General features: G+C 33.5%; 1 protein-coding gene across 2 annotated transcripts in view; it reads right to left on the minus strand.

Moving 5' to 3' along the window:
* The window catches only part of BCAT1 (branched chain amino acid transaminase 1), a 95,197-nt gene that overhangs the window by 27,502 nt on the left and 47,689 nt on the right, over positions 1-20,006 (minus strand). The window contains exons 6-9 of one of the 2 annotated variants that reach the window (XM_007503520.3): positions 18,356-18,519; positions 13,484-13,626; positions 5,730-5,815; positions 2,306-2,446 (exon numbers count right to left, since the gene is read on the minus strand). In XM_007503520.3, the coding sequence (XP_007503582.2) occupies positions 2,306-2,446; positions 5,730-5,815; positions 13,484-13,626; positions 18,356-18,519 (534 nt within the window). The remainder of the gene's footprint in view (positions 1-2,305; positions 2,447-5,729; positions 5,816-13,483; positions 13,627-18,355; positions 18,520-20,006) is intronic. The other variant, XM_016425866.2, reaches the window with a different exon arrangement.

Here is a 20,006-nt window from a genome sequence, read left to right on the forward strand (position 1 = left end):
AAATATTTGTAAAATTCTTTACCAAACCTTAAAATGCTAGATAAATGTTAGCTATTATTACTATTGTCTGTAGGAGAAAGTTTTCCAGGGTGATGCCTTATGGCTCAGGCATAATACAGAGGGAAATTGTATTTTAAAAAATGAGTATATCGATAAGTATATGAGGGAAATCTTATTTACTCATCAGCTTCTGAAATCCAAGGGAACCCCATGATCTTGGATGCTGCAAGGAGAGTATCTTAAAATTGAAAACAAGGAGGCACAATAGGTTCTCCATTTACTTGCTGTTTTTTTTTTTCCATTGTGCAGCGGTTGTCCAAACTTCCTGAAGTGATTATATAGTTCAATAGGAACTTTTATGTGAATTTTCTTGACCTTCTTGCAATTAACAAAATATCATCTAGTATCTGGAGGATGTCATCATTTTAGAAGGATTTCATGCTTCTATTCAAAGTTTATCTTGCACCTTCTCCAACATGTTGGCAAATGCCTTTAATGAGCATACATGTCTCTATTTTAAAGCTTGAGCAATGTTCAGAGTGATCAACCAAAGTCATGTCTGTTGTTATAGTTTGCTGAAAAACTTGGATAAACTTGGCATAGCCATGGGAGGCAAGTCTTTAATATTTCTGCTACCAAATTGAATGATTTCTTAAAGTAAATAAAAGACAGTGGTACCTTACTTTCTCTACATCATTCCATTAATTCTATGATTATAAAAAAGTTATCTAGTATAGAATATTTTACAAAAGTTTACTTGTTTCACCCTTTACCTTTTCATCAAAGATATCCTTGATGTATGTGTACAGTATTCTCACAAAATTTATGACAGCAAAGTAAGCACATATATATTCATATATATACACATACATATATCTTCCATTTTTCATGTTTCTGTCCATCTAGTTTAATCCTTTAAAAATCTTAGAATGATTTTATTGAATACCAAGCTCTCTTTAAACTTGTTTGCTCTCGTACTCTTTCTCAGTCTATTGAAGTGATGTTCATAATCTTCCACCAAAAGATTTTACAAATTAATTCATATAAATCATTGTCATAGGCTGTCATAGCACTCTACTGGGTAAAGAAATGAAGTGTTTGCTCATTGAGACAATTTCTAGGCACAGTCTCCTTCTCATGGTGATTAGTTTAGATATTTTAAATTTCCTTAGGAAATGGTAACAGCCTATATTGGTATTTGTCCTTTTATCAACAGATAATAAGCTTGACTAATATTGTCAAAAATGTTTTAAAATAGGAAGAGTATAGAATATCCAACAATAAGTATATACTATTTACTGTATTGTTAAATCTTTTTATGATGTATCAAAAGATTTAAAGTATTAAAACTGTCAAAAATGAGAAATCATCACCTCAAGCACCAGGAAAAATTATATCCAATGTAAAGTAAAAGGAATCTAGATACTGAGTCAATAAGTTCACCTACCCAAATCTCAAGGACTTAGGTCTGTATATGATCTAATTGTAAATTTCATTAATGTTAACCATAAAAATTGGGAAGTCCAAAGAAAGGAATAACAGTGATAAAGCAGGCAGAAATCATATGAAACCTGGAAAGATATATTAGAAACAGAACAATTTTGCCAATTCCATCTTCACATTTCTTTAAAAACACTTGTAAATGCATCAGGAATTTTACATTTAATATTTAACAATAAAAGACATCTAACAATGGCTTAGCTTCTGACCTTAAGGAGCTTATAGCCTGGCAAGAGTTTCTCCACATGCAGAGAAACATAGATAGCTACATTTAAAAATAATATAATCCTCTCTAAAATTGTCATCTAACACAAGAAAAACCAAATCATATATATAAAGTTCATCCTGATTATTTACAGTTCTTAAATCAGCAAAGGAATTTAGAGAATAGAAATTTCCATGGTTCTATGACTGGAAACTTAATGTCAATTACCTATAAAGTCTTCCTCTATTGGATTGGGGGAAATATGTAAAGCCAAAAGTCTACCAGAATATTAAAAAAAAATTGAATTCTGAGAGATTAACCAACAGTGGCATAATTATTTGGGATCAGATACGATTCACAACTATGTATTCGTAAAACAAATAATTTAGTAAGATGGTAGTAAGTAACTTACTAATATGACTCCATTTGATTTGGACAAGCAAACAAACCCAAACCCAAACCAAAAGTTAATTGAATGAAAAGTTTAAAATATTCTTTTTTAAGCTACTTCCAAATTGCATCACAACCCATGCAAAGAAAATTAATAAAACCATAAGTGAGCCTTGGGAAATAATAAAAATGAATAAATAATTCTCTTACCTCACCCTTGTATAGTACATCAGAAACTGGGCAAACAACACAAGCCGTACCACAACCAAACATCTCTTTTACTCTGTTTTCTTTTAGAGCAACTATTAAGTCATTCATAGTGAGGTACCTTTCAGTCACCTTAAATTCATCCTGTTTGGGATAAAAAAATAATTATTTTTTTTAGCAAAAACATTAATATTCCTAACTTGTCTTCCTCCAAGACATTTTTAAAAGCTCAGCTGTGGAAAGTAATTGTATTCCACATAACCGCACTTAAAGGTAAATTGAGAAAGGTTTTGTTTGTTTTTAATGAAGAAATTGCAGTTGAGATATAGTAAAGTACTACACTAAAATAGCCCACTTTCTAATGGGATTATCAAGAGTCAGGCACCATATTCTCTTTTTCCTCAAAAAAAAAAAAAACCTAAACTAAAAATCTTATTGGACATGTATAAGAACTGTACTAGGTATAATGTAGTTTATACCTTGGATCTTTAGTATCTGAATTTTTTTTTACATGTCAGGCATAACCTTCTTTAAATTAATCTACTTGCTGAGGTCATGAGTACAACAAAATGCATTCTATCTCCATTCTCATAACTTCTTAAAAGTGTTTTATCACAAAAGAAGATGATGGCCATGACTGACAATTTCTCTCCTCCACATGACTTCTCAAATTTCTCCAAAACAAGAATTATGTTTCAAGATATAGAGATAACTATAGATTGATAGCATATATTTCCTCTATTTAAAAAAAAATTCTTAGTTTAAGATATCAAGAATTCTAATGAGATAACAAAAGATGATGAAGACAAAATGTGAAGTCAACCTGATTTTGGTACAGTGTATACAGCATTGGGCTTGGAGTCAGGAAGATTTGAGTTCAAATCTGGCCATAAAGAAATTTACTAGCTATTGACCCCAGGGCCTTTTAACCTCTGTTTGCCTCAGTGTCCTGACCTATAAAATGAGAATAAAAATAGCACCTACCTCCCCTAATTTTTGTGACAATCTTTTTTAGATAACATTTTTTCTCAAGTAATATTTTACTATATTTTCCCGCAATTATATGTAAAAACAATTTTTAACATTTGTTTTCTGACATTTTACTATTCAAATTATCTTCCTCCTCTTAGCTTCCCCCTCCCTGAGACAGCAAATAATTTGATATAGGTTATACCTGTGGTATCATCCAATACATTATTTCCATATTTGTCTTGTGAAAGAAGACACTTATGGCATATATAAGAAAAAAGTCATGAGTGAAATAATGAAGAATGTTATGCCTTTATCTACATTCAGAATCTATCAGTATCTTCTATAGCTATGAATTATAGGTAATTTTTTAAAAATGTACTCAGCACAATGCCTAGCACATAATGGGCATGATATAGATGTGTATTCCCTTCCTCTTTAATAGAGAATTTTACTTTCAAATTCCTGCCTTTCCTAATTCATTGATCTGGTTGCTTCCAATAATAATTTTTTTTTAATTTCAAGAGTTATATTCTTGTCCATTCTCAGATATCTTAAGCAGGGACAGATCTCATTAGCTATTGCTCAAATACTCAGAAACCCTTACTGAAAAGTTTAAGTAGGGAGAAACAGTTAAATATTTAAGTTTCCCTTTTAATTCTTCACAATTTTATTTATTCTCACTCCTACCAAGTGGTTGGTTGAAAAAAAATATTTTTCACCAGATACTCTGAGATTTGGGGTACCAAAGGAAGGATTGCACTTTTTATAAAACATAAAGAAAAAATTTGCAAAAGCCCAATAACATCATGAAGGGGAAAATAAGAAGCTCGAGCTCAGGAAGGGGAATACATTATGTCACAGGTAGGTTAACTGCACAAATAAGAAATAAGGGAAAGAAAAATATGCCTGCCAATGAAATCATGCTTGTTTGCAAGCTTCAGTTTATTTAAACCTGCAATTGTAATTACATTTTTTCCAACCATAAGTTTACAAAGGTCTTTATAAAAGAGCAGGAGGGGAAAAGGAAGGACCAAACCTATCCATAAAATCAGCCAAACCAATTAAAAACAAGCTGAGTTCTGTATTGTGGAAAATATACACATGCTGAACTGTCTTCCCTCTGCCCACCCTTATTTATCTTTGGACCAGTTCCTCTGGCTAATGAGGGCTGGTAACCCCCCATAGTATTCTTGGCATTTCATGTCTCCCTGTTTCAAAATAACTTTTAAAACAAATTATAGCTAAGGAGTTTAAAAAAAAAAAGCTTCCCCATAATAACCTACTTTTTATGCTAGCAAATCATTAGGACTGTAGAGATTTTCCACTTGCAACTTGTCATCAAACCTTCTGTACTTGGTTGATTTTTTTTTAATACAACACAAATTATCGAGTGTCAAAAACACATTTTTCCAACTCTAAACATATTTAGGACAGGGCAAGCTGTTTGAAATTATACCAACAGTTTGCAAATGTCATGGCCAATGTGCCAGCCAGCATGTGGCAGTTGGGTCTTGTCTACTTCAGGGGTTTGTAAAATTATTTATAGCACATTTCCTCTATTTCAAAAATCTCTGCCAGAGAAACTGTTAGCACTCTTCTAGAAAAAAGAATGTGTTTATAAACATGTTTCTTATTAACACTGCTTGACCACAGTATGGACAAAGCTTATCCATGTGCCTTAAGAGACTATTTTGCCACAAGTCAAAAGCTCCATCCAAATATCCTTGTCAACAATCATTCCAGTCAACATTTTCATCACGAGTTCCTCACTCATTATTCCTCCTCCCATTATTCCCAATACAAAATGTTTTAATCTGTCCACCCATATTGTACAAATAAACATTAAAAGCTACTATAAACAATTTTGCATTTTTGGAGATTTGTTTTCTTGTTCTCTAATTTAAAAGTAAAGTTGGAGCAATAGGAATCTAGTTAGTTGTAAAATATATTAACAATTAGTTCATTTGTCAGTGAGTACATTTTAAAAACACAATTAAGTGCATAGCTGACTTCTATTACCCTTCAGAAACTAGGGGTTTGAATATCACTGGAGGCAAAATATTTTATGCATACTTAGGAAAAAAAATATTCTCCTATATTATGCAGTATTTAGAGAATAAAAATCAGGGTCTATAAGTAAAAAGATTGTCCACGTTTTTGTTGCATGTTTGAGAATGGAGTTTCCCTTTTTCATTTCAAGAGCCTGTCTAACAGGTTTCACTCAATCCTTTGGAATGAATGTTACTTATTTGATGAACCTGCCAAGACAGTTTTTTTTTTTAAACAAGCTCTTCTAACTCATGTTAAGATCGAAAGAAGAGATAAGATTAGTTGGAACCACAGAGTATTATTTCAACACTACGCTGGGCTTATATCCATTACTGTTTATCTCATGACACATTGCAAGTAGAAAATCTCTACAGTTACAAAAATTGTTAATGGCAAAATCACCCACCCATGTGTGTGCCAGATCTAGGATACTTTGCCTTGTCACTCCTGGAAGAATGATACCATCTAGTGGTGGAGTTGCCAGTTCATCCTCTGCAAACAGAATAACAATGATAATTAAAAGGTGGAGGAGGGGAGAGCAATTTCATATTTAGAAATATACATTAGAAATAGCATGCTCAAACTGCAACTTCATCAACAATAACTAGATCTCAGTCAATTTTAGCAATCAATAACTAAGATTCAGGGAAGATATTGTTTTCATCTTTCCATTGTAATAATGTTTCCCAACTCACTCAAATGTCAGATAAATCCCTCTAGAGAAAAAAAAGAAAGACAACTGATTTAATTGTTATCAGTTTGATATTGGCCCAGTGAAAAATAACAGCTTTCCCCACAAAAATGAACTGAAGTGACACAAACTATTCTAATGAATAATAATATAGCTGAGGAAAAACTTGAATTATGTTAAATCTGATTTTTAAAAAAGTATTACTCATTATTAAGTTGTCCTATAAATGACACACAAGAAGTTCATCCTCTAATAGCTTATACGTGACCAAGTAGGACAAAGGCCAATTAATTTCCAGGGGTACAAATTCCCCTTCCTCGTATAAAAGTCCACCTATTAGTTTTTATAAGAAATGTTTATATCATCAACTTATTCATCCATTCTAGAAAAATATATTATGTTGAAGGTCTACAATGAAATTGCTCTTCCCTCTTCATAAGAATAAACATGGAAATCTTTCAAATGTAAGTGTAACTTGTCTCCAGTACAACTTCTGCTTGTAATAGAGGGTTCAATACCATAAGCACTCCTGATTCTTATCTTCTATAAAGAAGAGAGGATCAGAACAAAGATAAAAGATGGAGATACCATTTAATTTGAGTTAAAAAAATAAAAAACTAGTTCATATGTCTAAGATAGGGGAGGTAAGGCCAAAGAAGAGTTTTTCTAAAAAGGTTTAGAGGCTCTTTTGCAATATAAGCTCAATAAGTCAGCAGTGTGGCTATTACATTCCAAAAAGCTAATGTAAACTTGAGTTTACATATATAAAAAGATGCTTAGATCTCAGAAATAAAGAGTTGGTAATCACACTGTACACTATAGTGATCAGATCACACCAGCAATGCAGTACTCATTCCTGGTTAGAAAGAACATTGACAAGCAAAAGACCAATAATAGGAAGAAATTATGATGATGAAGGGCCTTAAATTTGTCATATAAAGTTGAATTAAAGAAATTTAACTAAAATTGGGGGGGAGGGGGAAAGACACCTAATAAGTATTTTAAGAGATGTCCTATGGACCTGAGGACAGAACTAAAAATGATTGGTGTAAACTGCAAAGAAATAATTTAGGCTTAATGTAAGGAAAAATTCTTAATAATTTGTTGTTGCTATTCAGTCATGCCTGACTCTTTGTGACCCCATTTGGGTATATTTGGCAAAAATACTGGATTAGTTTTCCATTTCCTTCTCCAGATTATTTTACAGATGACAAAACTGAGACAAACAAGGTCAAGTAACTTGCCCAGAGTCACACGGCTAATAAAATATGTGAGGCCAGAATTGAACTCAAAACGATGAGTCTCTCCAGGCAAGGAGCTCTATCCCCTGGGTCACCTAGCTGCCTTCCTAATAATTGCAACTACTGAAAAGTGGAATAGGCTATCAGAAGGCAGGATATCTTAAAGGAAATATGATCACTTGTTGGTTAGGCTGTTATGTGAGTTCTTTGTCAATTAGATATACTGTCCATTTTGAAATGTTGCAATTCTGTGATACAAAGGAAGTAGAAGATACAGCTCCGTGCTGTAACAAAGAGACAGGTGAAGAAGCTAGGTATGTGTGTGTGTGTGTGTGTGTGTGTGTGTGTATAACATTATTAAATGAACTTACAAAGTAGTTTGCCAGTAAAAGCAATATAAAATGAATTCATGTGTGATGAGGAAACAAAAATAGAGAAGAAATAGATCGTTGATGTCACTTCAAATCACAAAATTGTAGTGCTGAAATCTAAACATATTTAGATATCATTTAGTCTGATCCTCCAATTTTACAAAAAAAAAGAAACTAAAAACCACCCATTACGCACCCAAGACCACACAAAAACTTGCAGAGCCAAACCTAGAGACCCAGTCTCCAGTCTTTCAGTCAACATAGCACTACATGTCTAAGATCTTAAAGCACTCTTGTTGCTCAATCATTTGGTCATGTCCAACTCTTCGTAACCCCAAAAGTCATAGCTCTCTTTGGAGTTTTCTTAGCAAGGATACTGGAGTGGTTTGTCATTCCTCTCCAGCATATCTTTCTGTCAGGCAATCAGAGATTAAGTGACACGTCCAGGGTCACACAGTAAGGAAGTATCTGGGTCAGATTTGAACTCCATTCTTCTTGACTCCAGGCCCAGAACCTAGCCACCTAGCTGCCTCCTAGCTATCCCTTCACTGAAAGCTATATTTCTATCTTTTCTCTTGAATTATCTAGGTAACTACTTTGATTTTATACTTTTTGGTCTACTTATAGGAATAGTCTGAAAATTTTTACTATTTTCATCTCCTTTGAGAGGATACGGAAAAAATTGGGCATTAAGGAAAGAAAAAGCCTGGAATAACTCTTCTGGGGAATTTGCTAAGGAATAAATAATGAAAGAACAACAGATTAATTGAGGCCAGTTCAAAGTAGACAGTAAAGGGCTGTCTTAAGATTCTCCTAAACTTCTCTTATATATTACATAAATACTTAAAAAAATAAGTTTGTGTAAGTAAAGAGCCCTCATTTCCAATATCATCACAAAATTAGATGTGTTCTTTTTCTCAAGCCAGGAGATAAAATCTATTAAAGATCAAAGTTTATTTTTGTTTTTCCTTGTATCTTCCACTGAAAATATCTTTACTAGCAAGAAGAGAACCAACATCCAGAAGGAAATAATTTTTTTTATTCTTCATTCCTGAGTGAATAATCACAACTCAAACATGAGATCATGAGTTTAAACCTGGAAGAGGCCTTACAAATAATCTAATCTAATTCTCTCATTTTATAGATGAGCGAATTTAGAACAGGAAAGCCAAAGAACTTGCTTAAGGTCACAGAGGTGGGGTTGTGATAGAATCAAAATTTGCACATAAATCCTTTGACTCAATTCTGCTCACTTTTTCACTGGCTGGTTTCATTTATTCCCCAATAACAAAGCCAGCACCCAGTCTACACGGAATTGAGGGGGGAAAAAGATCATGACATTGTATAAATTGTCTGCTTTGTAAAATGCATCTTTTGCACAGTATCCTACCCATTAGCCTAGGGTCAATGAACAGAACATCTGCTCCCCTGGGTGCCAGACAGAGATGACGACATGAAAACATTTGGGTGAGAAATATTCATTTTCCTCTGCAACCACAAACATGTTTACTGGAGCCAGAACGAGCTCCATCTGGCCTCAGATTACCCAACACAAGGAAAGCAGAATGTAAGCCCACAAATTCGACTTGCTTTTGACAGAAAAATCATGTTTAGGAACTGGATTATCTAGAAGCAGTACAACAACAGAAGACCTATTCTTTACCAAATGAGACATTGCTGTAGTTCAGAGAACTATAATAATCTTTTTTTTTTTTAAAGCATGTAAGTGCCAAATTGTTCACCAGGCATATATAGGAGAGAACCACATTAATTAGTCTCTGTGTTCTAGAGACTTAGAACCAAATGCTGTTACTTGGATAGAATACCAAAAGTTCATCTGGCAGACGCAAATTCTAATATATATCAATAAGTATTTATTTGTAAGGGCTTCAAACAGTGTCAACAATTAGATACAATTACAATTAGAACCTAGTGTTTATAAAGTATAAAAAGTATCAAATCTGGCCTTAGACACTTCCCAGCTGTGTGACCCTGGGCAAGTCACTTAACCCCCACTGCCTACCCCTTAACACTCTTTTGCCTTGGAACCAATACACTGTAGTGATTCTAAGACAGAAGGTAAAATTGGAGGGGAAAAAAAAGAATGAGTACACCCTAGATACTATATTCTTCAACTCTTTTGTTTTCCTTATCTTTCTAGAGCCAACTGAATATGGATAAAAGATCACAATATACTTCAACATGCTTTAAACAATGTATCAGAAATTCATAGCACAAAAAACTCATACTTTCTTTTTGTGGGGGAGGGAAGGTTAAATTTATTTTTCCCTTGCCTCAATACCCACAAGAAGCACCAGACCCATACAAAATCTAGAACAATTTATGTAGTATAGCAAAAATGACTTCTATTTAAAACTTCACAATATTACAGAACAAATTATTAAATGTAGTAAAGCAAAACAGAAATTTTTAAATGAAAAAACAGTCACCCCTAAAATCTGATAATGTTATTATTATTGTTGTTGTTGTTGCTACTTGTTTATTTATTTGTTTGTTTGTTTGTTTTGAGGCCAACACAACAGAAATCCCTGACTGTGGAAAAAAATTTATCCCACAGTTGTGTGTAAATCCCCAGAATTACAGTCCCAGATATAAAAGGTCCCCCCTTTTCTTCAGATGCGACCTAGAGCTGTGAATCACTCACTGTTCCCTGCATCTCAGAAAGCTGGTATTTTTTCACATTTCCTTCTCTGCCCTAAAGGACTCTCCCTCTGATTGGAAGTCTCCTTCCAGAACTTCCATTTAGGAAGGGCCCCCTAGTTTTCAGCTTCTTTTTTTCTGTGTGTCCTTCTCCTATTAGAATATAAACTCTTTGAGGATAAAGGATAAAAACTTTCTTTCTACTTGTATTTATATTATTTAGCATAGTACCCACCATAGAGTAAATGCTAAATTAATATCTGTGGACTGACTAAAGTATTTTCTTCATTCAAATGGGAAAAGTGAGGGAAGGGGAAACCAGCCTCATAGTTAAAAAGTATATAATCCCTTCTAATAATACCAGATACCTCTGTATCTATCTATCTAGCCACCTACACACATACACACACACACATATATATATATATACACATAAATGTGAATGTTATATATATCAGTGAAAGAAATATCTTCATTGAAATCTAGAAGATCATAGATATTGAAGTATTATGTGATATATACCCTTTAATATCTATGATTTCATCAATGTTATATATGAAATACATGCTATATTTTAATGACTTGTGATTTTAGTGGTGAGAATATTCCTTTAACTGATTAATACTATAATTCCTCTATAATTTTCAGTTAATTATGCTCCCAAGTCAAATAATAATAATAAAAATAAATAAATAATTTGGAGACATGGAAATGTGCCTTCTTCATGAAGAGAATGAGTTAATATTTTAAATGTTATCTGAATTAATTTACTTCATCAGTACCATACCAGTCAAACAACCAAAGGATATTATTGAATTAGAAAAATAATAACAAAATTAATCTGGAATAATAATAGGTCAAGAATCTCATGGGCATTTATGTTAAAAAGTTGGAGGAAAGGAGGTCTAGACATACCAGATATCAAAGGAGTAATTATTAAAATTATTTGGTGATGATTAAGAAATAGTTTGACCAGTAGAACAAATAAGGAAGGATTTTAATATACAGAAGAAAACATGGTAGACCATTATTATTCCATAAATCCCTAAATAGAAGCTATTAAAATAAAAAACAAAAACTGGTTGAAAAACTAGAAAGAAACTAGGTATAAATTTTATATTTTATATTACGATAAATTCCAAGTGTACATATGACTTTATACATAAAGGGTAACGTTATAAACAAATCAGAAGAACAAGAAAAAATATTTTTCAGATCTATAGATAAGGGAAAGAATGATCAATAAGGGACTGTCATGATAAAATGAGCAATTTTAATGACATAAAATTAAATATACTTCTTTCATTAACTTCCATTTATTAGCTGGGTTTGGGAATTTGGGAATATCCATCACCTAGAAATATGGTGATGAGCATCCCCTAAAGTGACTTGGCTGGTCTATGCATGATTGTCTACCAGTGGCCCAAGAGTTGAAGCCTTTCCATTTGCACTTTCCAATAGCATTGGCTAGTATATATAGCCTTTAAGTATCTAAAGTCATTGTCACAATGAGACATAGAAACTTAGTTCAAAATCATCAAGTTCACCAAAATTTTAAAGGAATCATTATATTTTCACTAGTCTTACTTACCTTTAAAATTACTGCATCTTTCCCCTCCCACAAGTAACTCCTTATATTTTTTTCCACAGTTAAGACTAATCTATTTCCAGCTAATGATAAATATTTGCTAAAAGATTCCAAGACCTTGTCTGCTTCTTCCAACAAAAGAGAAATAGAAAGGTCATCTAGAAATATATTCAGGTTCTTTAGTCCATTCAATGATTGTTTTTTTTTTTTTCCTGTAGGACAATGCCAGTTTGCTCATTAATTTTCAATTTTACACATTACCTACTGAAGACCCCTTACTAACCCCTTACTAACACTTAAGGACTTGACATCCTAACCCTAAACTCCTCTGTGTCCAACAAGTCTCCATCCTAAACACAGAATCTCAGAGTTTGAAGAAGTCTCAGCAACTGCCTAATCCAATCTGTACTTGACTATAGCCAAGAATCAGCTCTACAACTTACCCTAATACCCTATAGCACTTTAACTTTACTTAATTGTGTACTGTGTTACTTAATTTGTGTTACAAACCCAAATTTTGTTCTTTCAAACTATCATACATTTTGCCCTCTGGGATCAAAAAGAAGAAGTCTTCTCCTTCTTCCTCTTGGCAGCACTTCCTTCTGAGTCTTTTCTTCACCAGACTAAACTTTCTCAATTTTGTCATTTTTTGGCATGCACTTCACCATCCTCATTCTCTTCCTCAGGTTACTCTCCAGCTTATCAGTATATCACCTAGAACTGTACACAATATTCCAAATGCATTCTGCCTAGAGCAGAGTACTATGGGAACACTATTCAATCAACAAGCATTTGTTAAATGGCTACCAAGTGCATGGCACTGGAACTATAAATATAAAACATCAAAAAAAATAGTTCCTTTGTCAAGAACTTTGCTAGTGACCCTCACCTTACTAGTGCTCAATATTATACTTTGATCAATATAGTCTAAAATCAAATTAGCTACTTTTGGTTAGGAGGGAAAGGAAGAGCCTATCATAGCTAAATAAGAATTTTATAAAATTTCACTTTTGGACCCAAAATAATGAACATGGTTTTATAGAAAACAACAAAATTCCAATAACATGAGAGATTTTGTATAAAAAATTATTCCACAGATGGAAAAGTCTTTATACCTCTTTAGAGAATTACAAAAATTCTATGGCGTGATTAATTTGTGTGGAACCTCCTTAGTTCAGACTCTTGGATTAGCACAATATCATTCATTTGGAGGTCTTTGCTATTAAATGGAGGAATTTAAATGGGTAGGAAAAACTACTCATTTTAAAAATTCATCAAACTCTGGAAACCTGAGTTCATTCCAAGTAACCCTGATTTAAAGCACCAAATTAAAAGAACAAAATATTTTTTCCCCTTAAAAACAAACAATTTAGTTTCTTTGGTCAACTATAAGATGGTACGGAGTAGTGAAGAGGCTGGGTGAAACTTCCAACGGTGACCACAAAATGGTATTATTGTGAATACTGGACACGTGATCATGAATTTCTCTAAATGCTCGTCACAATACTCTTCTATACTGATCAATAACTAGGCCCTTCACTGAACTCCTGAGAATGTTTCATACAGCCATGATCTAAGAACAGAAAGAGCGGAATCTAATGCTGTTACCTCCATCTTCATTTATCCAGTATAGGAAAAGGTTCATGGTTCCCACTTCAGTTATCTGATGATCTTCTCCATAGAGCCAAAGAACTTGTTGACACCCATAATGTAATGCTTCATTTTGTGCAAATATGGAAGCACCATAATTTCTAATTGAAGAAAGAAAACATCAATTAGTGGTAATGATTTTCTTCCTTTATCTCCAACTTCTAAAAACCCCATAATTTGTTATTTTTGGTAAGCACACTCATTGTATTTCTGAAGCCTAAATTTTCCAAACATGTTTTTCATATTAACCTATCAGTTTAGATTAAAATGTCTTCAACCAGATATTCTGCTGAATATTCTGAGGGTCTTTTTCCATTCCTCTGCCCTTGTCCTCCCCACTCTCAAGAAGATAAAAATAAATGCCAATACAATTTCTCAAAATTTCATGAGATGCCTGTACAAACAAAGGGCATCTGTTTTAAAATGAACTTGAACCCTTAGGACAGGCCAGAATTTAGGAATTCTAGCATGCAAGGCAAACATCATCATCAATCTTAGCCTCATCATCATTGACTTATGTGTAGCCTAATGTTTGCAGAGCACTTTATATCCATTGTTTCATTTGAGCCCTGAAACAACAGAATGAAATAGGTCCTATTATCATCCCAATTTTTACAAATGAGGAAGCTGAGGCTAAGAGAATATAAATGACTTGCCTATAATCATAAAGTTAGTAAATGATAGACGTCAAAATCAAAAAATATAAGTGAATGTGAAATCAATGTCATCATTCTGGGAGGAGGCTTTAGGAGTGTATTTTTTAAAAGTCCAAAGGCCCTCCATCAAAATGATTTAGCCCAGGATGTATAAAGTTGTCATTCTAAGGATCAAGTTTGCTGTAAGTTATATTAGGGTTAAGAAATAGTGCCACTTTCCTTAATGTATGCAGAGTCCAGAAGAGTAACTAGACAAAAAAGAGGTCTTTTGAGTGATCAATAACATACCCACAATTTATTCAATTTGAAAGATAGTAAGTAGCTAATAAGATTTCCTTAAAGTACATATATAATCATAAAATATACTGTTATCATTTATCTTTGTACTTTTTTGGTAATTTGTTTACATAAATACTTTTAGACAACACAATGTTAGACTTGTTTCCTTTCAGGATTGCAGTTCTTCAGACTTTCTGAATAGACAAAAGCAAATATGTCTTTAATTTGTATTAAAAAAGAAGGAATTTCTCGTGTCATCTTTGCTACATTGAAAAACACTATAAAGGTGTTTACCTTTGAGAGCCCCACTTCCCAGGAAATTATTAAACATTTATAGAGTGTTGAGAGGCACTCTATAGGGTATAATAAAAAAGCTTTCTTGATGTCAGGAAACACCCTCTGAAAAACCCAGAGTCCTCTACTTCTCCAATATATTTTGAATGGTGTTTTATTATATTTCTTATTGAACCTCATAGATTTAGTTCCTGGTGGGCTGAGGACCTTAGCTCAGCTCTCTATTTTGCTCAAGTTCTCTTTCAGATGTTAACTATGCTCTTTGTTGTTCATGAGGTCATTAACACTTTTTTGATCCCTTTTTTGTATTTTGTACACTTAATAAAATAACATGTCACTTTGGGGGGAGAAACAGTTCAAGAAGCTAATTGCAAAGTTGCCTGAGTAGAGCAAATACCGTTGAATTCCATGCAGAATTGGGGAGGTGAAGGAACTAGATAGTCTACCATCAAAAAGTTGAGTCAACTTAATTGAGGGGAATAAAATGATTTATTCTCTAGCTTGAAATATTTGCAACTGATACTTTGCTAGAATTCTAAAAGCAGAGGTGAGCATCTTATAATCCTTTCCAATAATATAATAGTCTTTTAAAGAATGGCTCACATTTTCAAAAGATGGGAAAAGAAATTTTTTAAAAAAGAAATCAAAGCTATATATAATCACATAAAAATGTTCTAAATCATTATTGATTAGAGAAATAAAAATTTAAGCAACTCTGAGGTACCATCTCATGCCTATAAGATTGGCTAAAATTATACAAGGGGAAAATGATAAATATTGGAGATGTAGAAAAATTGAGATACTAATATAATGTTAGAAGAATTGTGAATTGACAACCATTTAGGAGAATAATTTGGAACTATGCTCAAAGAGTTATAAAACTGTATATACCAGTTGAGTCAGCAATACCACTTTTAGGTCTATATCCCAGCATGATAAGGGAAAAAGGAAAAGAACTTAAATGTTTTTAAATATTTATACAAGTGTTCTTTGTGATGGCAAAGATCTGGAAAATAAGGTGATATCTATCAATTGGGAAATGGCTGAATAACTTCTGGCATAATGATTATGATGAAATACTAACATGCTATAAATGGCAATTAGGTTGGCTTTTTAAATGCTTCAAGCCAGAAAAAATTGTCTTGTTCCATGTGCTAATGACCTAAAATCCCTTAATGCAGATATAAAATAAACCAGGTTAAAGTTCTTAGGAATAAAAGTACCATAAAAAGAAATCTAATTAACTCCCTTTTAATTTTTGTATTTCTAGTAATATATTTGAGGATGTTGTGAGTTCTGATTTTTCCTTCCCAAGATAAGAAATAAGGATATGATTCTGGCTTTTCATGCTAATCTCAGAATTTTTCCAAACCTTATTAGAGTTACTTTCTATTTGCCCTAGGGCATGGTATTCCATTGTTTTAAGTCTTAGATAATCTGATCACCCCAATATAAAAAAAATGTTGTCCTTTTCAAACAGTCTGGTTAACTTTAAAATGGGAGTAGGGTGAATATGGAAATATTTATTATGTGATTATCCTCAGGGTAGGAGAGAATGAGGAAAAAGAGGAAAAAAGAAAATTAAAGTCTCTTTTAAAAAATTGGCTTGGGATAGCTAGGTAGCATCAGAGCAGTCCACAATAATCCTTTTAATTTAGCTGAATGGAAAAGAATATACACTAGGGAGAAAAGGAGGCCCTCAAAAGTTATTCCTTTTACTATCCAGATTTTTCTTTCTTTTGAACAAGAGGAAACAACTGCTGAGGGATGCTACTGATGTGAATGAAATAACAGAAGCACTGCTAGATTTCCAAAACCTTTCCTTGTCACAGGCAAACAAAGGGAGGAGCCAGTTCTAATTGTCTCATTTTCACATATCCAGAAATGCCCACATGGTTCCAATCACCCAGAATTTCAGGAATCTGAGACTTCAATTAGTTCCTAGCATAATATTACTATTATTTCCTTCGCAGGTGCTCCTGGCCTGAATGTGTGATATGCATTCATATTTAAGGATTAATAATAAAAGTCTCATCTGATTAGGCTTCTTCTTTTAAGACTGAGGAGAAGGAGAAGACATGGAAACAAAACCAGCTAAAATGATTAAGGAATTTCCAGTTGCAACCACAGAAATCCAAAAGAATTTTACCAACATTTGTGTGCAATCCTTATATAATTCACAAACACTTGAGATAGGTGAACAAAAGTACCTGAAATCTGCATAACCTGAATGGGTACATTTGTAAAACTCTCAGGTCTTTTTGTCCTCCTGAGAAGAAAGCAGTGTATATATAGCACAAGTAAGTCAGAAGACCTGTCAGAGTTGACAACTTCTCAAACAACACATATAAAGTTCTTTACAAATCTTAAAGCACTATATGAATGTTTAACTGTCATCATTATTAGTATTTTATGGCTCTGTGGCAGGTCCCAAGACAAATAGAATCCCAGTTATCTATGTACAGATTTGCTTATACCATCAATGGAACTTTCATTTTAATATCTACAAACTATATCTAGGTATGTTTCCTCTGAGGTAGCTAGGGTAAAATGGATAGAGTGCTGGGTTCAAATTTATCCTCTGATGTTTACTAGCAGTGAGACCCTGAGCAACTCATTTAATCATTATGTGCCTAAAACAGTTCTATGGCCTCAAGTCATCCATTTTCCAACTCTTAACCAAGTTTACTTCTGAAATGGTTGGATATTTTTCAAGTCTTCCTATAATCAATTGCTTTGTTCTCTCTCCATCTTTAATTTTTTTTACCTATGCACATTTTGCATTTATTTACCTATGCACATATCCTTCACTTCCTTGGTAGAAGAGACTTTGATTTTTCTCTTTTTATCTTCAGTATCCCTGGACAAATTCTAGTAGTTTTTAAAAAGCTGAGCTGTGATTGATTTAATTGGTATTTGGTAAGGAATTTCCATCTACCAATGGAGAACAGATCTTCAAATTTATAATCTTAGAGAATGGCCAGTAATGCTGAGGGGTTAAGAGACTTGCTCAGTATCACATAGCTTATATGTCATTAGTAAGACCTGAACTCAGGTCTCCTTGTCTGAGGCTAGTTGTCTATCTCCTGTGGCATGCAGCCTATCCTGTCTGGCACACAGTAGGTAATTAATGCTTACTGAATTGAATTATCAGAGACGTCTGGCTGAGCCAAAGAAGGGCTATCCTTCAGCCAGTTGGCAGTAGGTATGATTATATTCGGTGACAATGAAGACAGCATGTCAATGAAGCAGGCACTTTCCCCAGACATGACTCCTAAAATACTAGGGCCAGCTTGGAGCTTCAGCCCCAAACACCAGATGGTCTCTTCTCTCAACCCATCTAATTGCTATGGCAAAATAGAACAGACATATGGCAGCAGCTAATTCAATCTCTAATTTTAGTAATTCAAAAAAGTTCTGATGTATATCATTTACAATTGTCCTCCCATTCCAACAACTTGCACAATTTGTCATTAAAGCATCGTAGTCAATTTAAAACACTAAAAACTACAGAAAGTATGAGTATTCTCCTGAAGTGAAGATAAATCAATAGTCATGCAAGATTCTCTTATATCATGTAGAAATCTTAATTTCCTCTTACCCTCCTATTTTGTAGTCCCCAGTTCCACCCTTCCAGGCTCTTACGTACTTCGGATTGGCCCATAGAGATACTGGATTAAAGCTTCCACTTGCAAAGTAAGGTCCCACAGGACACAGAATTACAAAAAGTAGGGCTTTGGTTGGCTTCTTTACTCCAAGGGAAGGCTTTCATAAAGAAAAAATACAAAAAGCAGGGATTTAGCTGAACTTCATTTCAAGATTAAGAACCAAATTCTTTACCTGTACTTTGAAAGCAGGCCATCCATCCACAGATGATAATCATTGTTATGGCATGTTAATTATGTTAATGATTACACAGCATAGTCCATCTTATTAACAAAGAAAGATTTAACAAAGATTTTAAACTGACACAAAAGTTTTTTGTTTGTAGGATTTCAAGCATATGTAAATACATTTTGTTACCTATCTGTTAAAATTTTGTAATGATTAAAATTTTCTGTAGACTATATCTTAATTTTATGATTATTTTTTATTAAATAGCAAAAGGTGGGCCAGAAAAAGAGAGAGAAGCGCAAGCTGATTGGCTGACAAGCTCAACCAGCCACTAATCCAGCCCAGAGCCAGACCGAATGCCCTCCTCGGTCTGTGGCTCCAGGAAAAAGGATCAAATAAATTGACAAGTGTCAATTTATGCTCTTCATAAAATCCCTTTCCAGAATCTTTCTAATTGGAGGACTTAGGCATCAATCAGGACAAAAGGCAGATCTTCAAGTTGCCCAGAGTTTAGAATGACTATACAGGCCCACTTTTCCCCACATGAGTCTGCCTAGGTCATTTAATTACTTTACTACCCAAGAGACTTCTTATTTACAGATAAAACAAGGAACTGGTCTCCACCCTGCCAGATGGAACCAAAGACAAAAGATATAGACAAATGGAGGAGGGATAGACCACCCATGGTCCTCAGAAGGGACAATTTTGGCTTCTACCCTAAAATCAAACTGAGCTTTGAAAATTGTTTTAGGGGTAAAAAGGGGGTTCAATTTATATTAATTTTACACTCTTTAAAGGTGTGAGGTGGAAAAATACAGACAAATTTTGATTATGTAGGGCCAAATATATTGTTTACTTCTACTTAGGGCTACAGGTTCACATTCACATGTCTAGTCAAAGTGTGGGATTCAAACACTAAACCCTCAATATGCTACTATATATATGACACAGATTCCCAGACATCACAGGGTCAGTATTTCCAAAGAATTGAAGTACTAGATAAAACAGAAAAATTGCATTAACTTCTCAGGGTTATTGTGAGGATGAAATGAGATAATATTTCAAATGTGTTCTCCAAACCTTAAAAAGCTATATAAATGCTCACTTTTAGTATTTTCTTTGAGCCTTAACTCTTTCCAAATCTGTAAAATGAAGGAGATTGAACTAGATGGCCTCTAGGCCTTTTCTATCTATGAGGCTTTGTAACACTCAGTTTATAAACTGTTATATGAATAATTGATTTAACCACTGATTATATGAAACTATCAAGTTTTCTTGATAAAATGCTTTATTGATATTAGATATAGAGATTTGATCACTGTTCTCTAAGTTGATGTATGTGCTTTACATGTAATAGAATATCAGAAAAATTTGAATTATAAGTACTTAAACATTTTTCTAAGATAAACTTCATTCCT

This window comes from Monodelphis domestica, chromosome 5 (genome assembly GCF_027887165.1).
Source record: "Monodelphis domestica isolate mMonDom1 chromosome 5, mMonDom1.pri, whole genome shotgun sequence".
Classification (NCBI taxonomy): Eukaryota; Metazoa; Chordata; class Mammalia; order Didelphimorphia; family Didelphidae; genus Monodelphis; species Monodelphis domestica.